The sequence below is a fragment of the Silene latifolia genome, chromosome X, assembly GCF_048544455.1.
Source record: "Silene latifolia isolate original U9 population chromosome X, ASM4854445v1, whole genome shotgun sequence".
NCBI lineage: Eukaryota > Viridiplantae > Streptophyta > Magnoliopsida > Caryophyllales > Caryophyllaceae > Silene > Silene latifolia.
The window spans coordinates 321,215,812-321,225,748 of record NC_133537.1 but is presented as its reverse complement, the minus strand read 5'-3'; the positions used below and the strand labels follow the sequence as shown (position 1 = coordinate 321,225,748).

The 9,937-nt window shown below is 33.9% G+C and overlaps 1 protein-coding gene across 1 annotated transcript; it reads left to right on the top strand.

The window, feature by feature from the left end:
• Positions 1-524: 524 nt before the first annotated feature.
• On the top strand, positions 525-2,662 carry LOC141620676 (uncharacterized). Its single transcript, XM_074437485.1, has 5 exons — positions 525-586; positions 723-1,363; positions 1,460-1,637; positions 1,727-1,846; positions 2,627-2,662. Exons 2-5 carry the CDS (start codon positions 762-764, stop codon positions 2,660-2,662), a joined length of 936 nt encoding a protein of 311 aa, XP_074293586.1. The 5' UTR covers positions 525-586; positions 723-761.
• Positions 2,663-9,937: the final 7,275 nt, after the last annotated feature.

The window sequence follows — 9,937 nt, the reverse complement described above, 5'->3', positions numbered from 1 at the left end:
ACAGTGATCAATTTAAGATTAATTTTGTGGTGCTTGTTGTGTCTTTGTTAATGCGCAACAATCAGAAGCCGTTCGTCAATCACCATGTACTAAAATCGCTGAGGAATGTGTCTGCCATTGGTCAGCTTGATTGGTGTCAATTTGTCATGGAGAGTTTGCGGTATAACACAAAGGATTGGGTCAAGAAGGGGAAGAAGAATCACTTTGGTGGACCTCTCCTGTTTCTAATGGTACAAATCTTATGGGTTACATTTATTGTTAGTTATTATGGTTTTAAAACCTGCCATTTTCCAGTCATAATCCTGTTTTCCCTTGCAACTTGTTTATGTTGACCGTGTTGTCCATGAAAAACGATTTGTAGAAAGAGATTACTATACTCTTTTGAATTGGACATCTGCTGCACTTTTCTCAAGGGAAAAGCAGGAGATGGAAGTCGGTCGGTTTGGGCTTGGTCGTGTAAAAGGTCGATTCTTTGGAAAGAATTAGATTTTCTAATCCATGTAGACAAGTGGTTGAAAAAGTACGGAGAGTGTCGAGGGATGTTAGTACTGATACAAAATCTCCAATTTCATACTCGTCTCCGGAGGTATATCCATTGATTCTCGAAGTATTCACTATTCCTTTTCAAGATTCACTTTGAAATATTTTCTTTGTACCTTCATAGTACTAAAGATGTACCTTCATAGTACTAAATATGTACCCTCATACTGTGCCTTGTCCAGGAGTTTGCAGATGACTACACTGCTTCAGCAAAGAGAGTCATGGAAGATATGGTTGTGTTAGATGAGAAATACGCGGTTGGTTTGCAATGTTTCCCAGGCGAAGAGTGTGTCAAACAGGCCCATTCGGCAACTGAATTTGTATATTTGACATATGGTGGTGGTACCGAAGATGTGTCGTGTGCACCACCGTGGGAATCCAGCACACTAGATGAGGATGAACAGTTTATTGCTGTAGCAAATGCAGCTGAGAAAGCGTACAAATTGAAACTTGCTCGTGCTAAACACAGAGAACAATGTGCTAAGTGGAGAAATTCATTTGTACCTGTCACTGGTGAATTTTCATTCGATTTAGGGGTGGAGAAAGACTTTGCTGAGAGTGAGGCAAGGTTAGCCGCAGCTAAAGGGGTTAAACGGGATCGCCGTGTCACTGGTGAATCTTCTTCAGCTACCAAAAGGGTTCATTTCATGGCAAGTCCTTCTTATATACCTCTATCCAGCAACAAGCAACAGTCATCTCGTTTTGATCCGTTGTTTTCTGCTATCCAAGATGACACCAATGTGTTAACACCTCTTACTGCGGTGCACCTTCAAGTGGCTGATTATGTTTTCAGTGACCGGGGCACTAACAATCGTCGTTGCAGGTAATCTAAAATGTGTACTGCCTAAATTACCATTTTGTGTATGTCATTTTCAGTGTTTCACACCTGACAAGTAATTTGTTATATTTTTTGCTCTAGTGAGCACTTATATTCGTACAAGACTTATTTTGCAACGCGAATGCATTTGTGGTCATTAAAGCCGTCTGAACATGTTTCGAGTGTTGTAATTGATTGCTGGTCATCATATTTGAATTGTAAAGAGGAAGAAAACAATCTTGGTACTCCGAAGCGGTTCTTTTTTACCACGCTTGTGCATGTAAGTACATTTACATACACTCTTAAATGCTGTGTGTAATATGTATTTTGAAATATTGTACTTCCCTCTTTCGTTACTTTCCCATGCAGTCTGTATTAGCGAAACCCAGCCCAGGTTTAAGTGATGAAAAAATTTATGAATTATTCGAGGCTCGTGTAAAAATGGAGTTGCAGCTTTTCCCGGGAATAGACATAGCTTCAATCGCACTCGTAAGTTGTTATTGTTTGCTTGACATACTTTGCAATTTTCTTTGCCATTGTTTATTGCATTTTTAAAAAATTGAGACATACTATTATCGCATAAGTCCTTTCTTTTTTTGATTAATTCCAACTACTAAACTCATTTGAACCTCAACTTGTATATACCCATTTTATATTAAAAAAATTCAGATTAGGCCAAAGTAAGATAAATGGCCATTTAACACAATGTTAATGCTATAATTTCTCAATGTACTTTCTAAACGTACTAAATGTACTTTTTAAACATTTACAATGTTAATGTTGTAATTTCTCAATGTGGGGAATATCTAATATGCATGAGCAGTTGCAACTATTTGCACACGTTGGGAACATAGACCATGAGTCATACTATCATTCCATGTCTGCATTCTGCTTTTGTTTTATTTGAACTGCTTGAGTCAAAGGGAATTTTCTTTGCGTTTGTATTAAATAAGGTCACTTTATATTGCAATGTACTGTTCTCATTTTTTACATGTGCCTCATGATTAGTTAAAATGTACCCTTTGAAGAGTTTGACTGTACTTATGGTTGTACGTCATTTGTTTTGTAATTTCAGTTTTTTTTTCCCAATTGTACACGAGAAACACTTTTTCTTATACGTGGTTGACCTGGTGAGGAAGCGTTTCGTCATTCTTGACAACTCACTCTCAGATGAAGATGCCATCAAGAAATATGGTGTATCTCCACTTTAATTAACGATATGTTTGAATTTGACACATTTTTGTTGTTCTATTGACTTTTGACTATTAGTCACGCTTAACACTGGTTTACAATGTTTTGTCATAGATTGATGCTTTTGGAAGGTTTTTGGGTGAGAACCCAAAAACTTCTGACTCTAGCAACATTGTGTTGGCTATGGATCCCATTGTTGCAAAGCTTAGTTGGAGAAAGAACTACAATGTTGTTGACTGTGGTATATACACAATGAGACACATGGAAACATTTATGGGATTAATCTCTTGGAAATGTGGCCTGATGAAAAATGATGTGAGTGTTGGTTCTTATTTTAAAGAAATTCATGTTCACTGTGTTTTGCCTATCTTGTTAATTGTTGGCTTCTGTTTTGCAGCGGAGCGTGCTTAAAGTGTTACGATACAAATATCTATGCACATTACTTATGTTCGAGCACAACGATTGCCATGAAACTGTTGCTGATCATGCGAAGAAGGGTCATTTCTCTAAAGCTAGTGATTATATTTAATGTTCAGATATTATCTACGCAGTATGTTAGAATTTGTCTGATGACATCCCTGTTCATGTAGTATGATGTTTTAAATTCTAGTGTACGTTAGTATGTGTAATGATTTGTAATTGCATTACTAAAATGTTGAATTTGTGAACCAATGTTTTGTTGCACTTAATTAAAGTACTTTTTTGTCTATTTTTGGCGTGCTATTTACTTGAACGTTATTATCTCCTTGAATAGCGACTTATGATGTACTGAATTAGCAAAATAATATAATGTACATTTCAGTGCCTTTTAAATCTCTTTTGTAAAACAAGACACATGCACATTATAAACATACATAATGGACATTTGAATTAAATTGAAAGCACATTTATTTCTATTATACATTGAAAACAGGGAAATAGGTCTAAAATCACGTCAAAGATCTATCTATAGCGACATCATAATCTAAGTATATGAATGAACTTTTGAAGTTTTCTATCTTATTAAACGATCACATGCATTACAATTTAATTAATCTTTCATGTTCTTTTTAAAATAATTTAATGTACCTTTAAATATAATATAATGTACATTTTCCAAACAGTGCTTAATGATATTTCAGTTGCACCTAATTATCAAAACATGCACATTATGAATATAGATAATGGACATTTTAATTAAACTGTTTAGATAAATTACATAATATATACAGTGTAAACAGGAAAACCTGTTTAATAAACTGTCAAAGGTCTATTTTTAATCCCTTCCCAAAAAATGGATTCACTCGCCCCTTGTTGGGTGTCTTTTGGTCTTGCGGCTCTACAAACCACACATAAGGGAAAGGGTTTAGAGTTGGATTAGGTGGATTCGCGGTAGCGGTCTGCCTAATGCAACCCTAAACGCTTTCCCGTCCCATTTTAGGATACCCGACCCCTAGATTTAATCCCGTCCCCAACAAGGGTTCAGTCGCCCCCTCTAGGGTGTCTTTTGGTCTTGTGGCCGTTCATAATCCAACCGTAAACCCTTTCCCATGCCGTTCTAGGATACTTGGTCCCCTAGTTTTAATCCCGCCCCAACAAGCGTTCACTCGGCCCCTCTATGGTGTCTTTTGATCTTGTGGTCGTTCGTAATCCAACAACTTGATCTAATTTGTACATTATGAATGTCGAAAAAGTACATTTAGAACTTTTAGAAAATACATTGACAAATTATAACATTACCATTGTGTTAAATGGCCATATATCCTAATTTGACCTAATCTGAAGTTTTAAATTATAAAATGGGTATATAAAAGTAGAGTTTCAAATGGTTCTAGTAGTTGGAATAAACAAAAAAAGAAAAATAAAATAAAAAATGGACTTGTGGAATAATTAGGAATTAAATAAGAAATTGTGAGTTGGGTGGGGTTTGGTGATAGGAGAGAGGAATGAATAAAATAAGATTAAAAGTTTCCAAAAAAGGAAAGGGGAACAAAACCTGAATAATCCGTTTTAGGAATAGGGGAACAAAATGGAGAATAGGAGGGAGTATCTTATTACTTTTTGATAAACCTGTCAATTAAATTGTACCTGCACGTTTTCCCATTCTCAGATCGTTCATTTACTCTTATCGCTCTCTATCGGAATGAAGGTTATATTCTTTGCCTTTAATTATTTGCTAAAAACAACTGTGTTTACTTTTCATCTGCTTCGAATTTAACATAGTTTCCTTAGCTGTTAATGTTCGAAGATGTTCATTATAAATCAGTCCTACTATTATTTCTCAGGTGCATCAATATGTCTAAATTTATACGCATTGTTTCCTAATGATTTTGATGTACTTTGCTATGGCTTAATATTTTTAAATGTTTAGGATGTATTTTCTTCATGTACTTTTTTAATGTTTAGCATTTACTTTCTGGATACGTGTCCTTCATATCAATATGTCGGAATTTATACGAATTGTTTGCTAATGATTTTGATGTAGTTTGTTACTAATGTTTAGCATTTACTTTCTGGATACCATGCTTCATATTAATATGTCAGAATTTGTACACATTATTTCCTAATAATTTTGATGTTCTTTGCTATGGCTTAATATTTAGGATGTATTTTCTTCATGTACTTTCTTAATGTTTAGCATGTTCTTTCTGGATATCTGTATTTTTAAAGGCTTTATGTTTCTGTCTAATATGTTTTTTTTTCTTTTTATTTTTAAAAAAAACAACATTTAAAATCAAGAACACAGATGTCACTATGGTTGTGCAAATCGATCCCGATTCACCTACTTTTTGTCAACCTCCATCAAGATTCACCACAGACTCTTCTTCTGCTTGAGATAATTGAAGTTTAACGGTCCTACAATAGGAGTAGTACATCATCCTAGCATTTATCATACTTTACAAACAGTTGACAAAAAATATTCTTCATTGCGATAATTGATGTTGCCGACAACCCTACAATAGACGAGATTGTTAATCGTCCTAGAGTTTGCCGCACTTCGTGTAGCATCTTAAAAACTCCTCTTATCCTTTGTTGATTGATGTTCCTGACAAATTTCATTGAAGATGGGATTGTTAATCCATCTTGTAATCGCCACGCATTAAACAAACTGTGAGGGACAAACATGACATTGTTAGGGCTACCTTAGGAACAAGTCATGCGATGCCACCGATAGAAATTCTTGCTCATTTAATCAAACACCAATTCAAACGTCATATCAAACAGATCAGGTTTTCAACAAACAACCCACTTCTGCTAGCAAACACATAGCGGCTCTTTGTAAAGTGAGAAAATTAATTGCTGAAAGGAATAAGGATGCGCCTACAAACGCTGCTGTGTCATTCAGTTTAGGTGTGTTCCCAGAAGATGAGGACTCTTCTGTTTATGCAAAGACCGAGCGGGGTAAAAAAAAAGAAATTGTCTGCTGATCGTCCATCTTTATATCCGAAAATAGGGAATCAATATCATTTTAGTCAGAGTCCTTCCTGTGAACCTCTCCTTGATGCTATTGACGACACGAATCCCTTCATACCTTTGACATCAATGCAATATCAGATTTCAAATTATGTGTTCACTGGCCACGGCTCTGTGGATAACAGTTGGTAATTACATACAGAAGATTTAATATTTTATATTCATTTACATAGTTCATCTTTACATATCTGCTGCTAATCATAATTCTATTACTGTTTTTTGTGCAGTAATACGTTATTTGAGTTCAAAAATAATGTCCTTGGTTGGGATCAACTGTTGTCATTAAAACCGTATCACTATATCTCAAGCTTTGTCATAGATTCTTGGTCGGCATATCTAAACTACAAAGAAAAGGATGGGAATCCAACCAATCCCACATGATTCTTTTTTAGTACACTTACATATGTAAGTTTGGTCATTGTTTTCATGTGTTTCAGTTTACTATTTCCAACATTTTCACATTACTAAAATTTTATCTTCATTGTGCAGTTGTTATTAATGAAGAACACAGGTGCTTCTATTGATGATCATCGTTACAAACCTTTCAAGCGCCAAGTAGAATTAAATGAGTTTGAGTGGATTGATCTTCCATCCATTGAACTAGTGAGTCCCTCATTTCATTTAGTAATTGAAATTAAATTCAGATATTACTGTAGTAGTCTATTTAAATAGAAGTCGTTGAATGTCTTGTCAAAGTTTTCAAAATGTGCTATTACTTAACATGAAATTAACCTTTATTTGTCAGTGACCTTACAATTGTTTCTTTCCCTGATGCTAGTTCTTCTTCCCTATTGCACTTGAGAATCATTTTGTGTTGTACGTTTTCGACCTGCCAAGGAAATGTCTCATTATTCTTGACAACCGCATTAGAAGGGGGGGTGTCTTAGAAGAGTATGGTGATAGTGTACTTGAACTGGTAAATTTACATTCTCCTCAACTATGAATTATTATCGTTCACTTGCATTGGTAAATTCATGTATATTATGGTTCATCTCGTCTAATTTTTATTATTGTGTTACAGGGTGATGCTTTTGCACGGTTTTTGGGTGAAAATCAATCAACTATGAAGAAAAGTAATATAGTAATGGGCATGGATCCTACAATAGCAATGCTTCCATGGAGAAATAACAGAAATATTTTTGACTGTGGTATTTACACCATGAGGCACATGGAAACATTTATGGGAATAGCCTTTTGGGACTGTGGACTGTCCAAAATTGATGTGAGTTTTACATTTTAATTGTAACTTATTTAGAACAAATCAATGTTATTTTGTTGGTTATTAAATTCTAATTTCATGTTTTTTTTTGTTTTTTTGCAGATGAGATCGTTGACAATGCTGAGATTCAAGTACCTATGCACGCTACTAACATTTGAGCACAACAAACATCGTAACAGCATTATTACACATGCATTAGCGTGTAACGACATTCACAAATAGTTCCTGAATATGATTTATTAGTTTTCTTTTGTACTTTTGATCTTTGGCGTATGTACATCGAAGTTGTACTGGATGTGCATTCACCCAAGGTACTTGTTATAATGTACATTCTATAATGATCAGTTGTCCATTTTAAGGAAAATAAATGTTCACCAAAATCAATGATGTTCTTGCTTTAATACGAGAATGTTCATTTTAAGGAAAACAAATTTACATCCTGTGTAACTTTCTTGCTTTAGGATCTCACAATTGATACAATTAATTTATATCGTGCATGGTCATTTTAATACAAGAATGTTCATTTTAAGGAAAACAAAAAAATATACTCCGTATACACTAATACTCCGTATACACTAATAACAATATTCGAAATTGAGTAAATATGTACAATTAGTACGTAGTATTTTAATTTAACTATTACTTCTATATCATATGTTGCACACAATTTTCCTACTTGCCCAAATAACCCCAACACACGTAAATCTAGGGTGGACCTAATAATACCCTATTATGGAAGTATAGCCAATTTATGTTCAATTATAAAACACACAATTAGGTATAAATCTAAAATAGATAAAAGGAATACTTCTTTCAAAAAATCTTTCTAAAGAAAATAGTTCTTTCAACTACGGAGTATTAGGTAACTTCTCCATAAATTTTGGTTATACTCCACCTTCGTTTTCAATACTTCTTCATTGCCAGGTAATCACGTTCGTTTACTAAATTGTCCTGAATTTCGTCCATTCTTTTGGTGTATTTCTTAGGTAATTATACTTGGTTGATTTAAATCATTGACAAAATCACCTGAAAATCACGCCTCTTTTGTTGGTTACATTTTCATCGTTTTCGGTTTAATTGGATGTTCATGTCAAGTTTAATGGGATGTTATTTATTGATTACAATTGTGTGAGATTTTACGTGTGTTGGGATAATTGGGGCAAGTACGAAAATTGTGTACAACATATGAAATACGAGTAATAGGTAAATTAAAATACTAATTGTACAATTTACTCAATTTCGAATATTGCTCACAGTGTTCATCGTTTAATTAATAGTGTTTTTAAAGTTTACAGTATGATGTTCTAAATGCTATCGTCCAATGAACATTTTGGCATAACCATTTTAAATCATGTCTTGAGCAAATCATGTCATTATTTTGCTTGGGATTGGTAACAAATTCTGAAGAAGAAGACAGAAAACAATTCATTGCACATCATCTTGATGCAAAGAAGACAATGCTAGGATGGCTATTCAATGGGAAGGACGCCATAATTGTAGGGGTGGAGGATAACTATGCAAAAAACACAGTACTACAAGATGAAACTTACATGCTACAAATCTTTCAAAAAATTAATCAAGCTGACAAACATAACATGGAAGCAGTATGCAAGTGTTGGGGTAAGATGTTTATCTTACACAATGAGGAAGCCCGTTTAAGAGAGGAATATGAAAGCAGATTACAGACAAGCATTTCATTTGGGGTTAGAACGACTACCAGGGATAATGTAGTGGTTTTCCGAAGGTGTCTTTGTTACTTGACAGACAATCTCTTAACAAGGAGGACATTGCACCTGTTTCAATATCATTTGGCACCCGAGTTAGAAAATCTTGTTGTTGTAGACAATGAAGAAGAAGATTTTGACTCTATTCCAACGTCAATTTCCCGACCAGCGGTCAAACTTGCTTTTATTCTATTAAATCAAACCGAGTAATACTATATATAAACAGCTGAGGTACATTTGAGTATAAGTTTTATATTTACCTCATACCCCTTGTACCTACTGTTGATTTTCAATGTCCATTCAGAATATAAGAATATAAGTACATTCTCTTATTTGTTAATGATATTTCATTATATTGACGTAGTAGCTTTTGTAATTTTTGAATTTTCGATACATCATGAAAAGAATTGTCCCATCACTGTATTTACAATGTCCATTACGTGCATTAACAATGTACCATTTAAATTAAATAATAGAAATTAATGCATCTAATAATTACACTCTCAGATGCAAGTTGTAAAATAATTCAGGTGAAAAGACACCACTATTCATGAATATTTGCTTAAATGAGACATGTGTCAAATGGCAGTTGTAAACTAATGCATGTGAAAAGACAAATAATACTACACTCATAAATTGTAACTTCTCCTATTCTTATCCAAAGCAGTTTATATATAAAAGTCACTATAAATACTTACCTAAACTAGTGTGGTAATTACAAAATCTAAGGAATAATCATACAAACCGTCTTCTTTTGCCTTAAAAAGGTACTCTAATTTCTGTTTTTTTTTTGTTCTTATTATTTTTTCCCTGCAAAAGAAATGCATATCTTCATGTAAATAAGTATATCGAATATTATTGCAAGAATAATGCGAAGAAATGGAATTGTAATATGCTCGTAATGTATTTCATACAAATAAATGTTTCTATATAATGTATTCTGCCAATGTCCATTGTCATGCCTTTAAAGGAACATTTATTTTATTGATAATG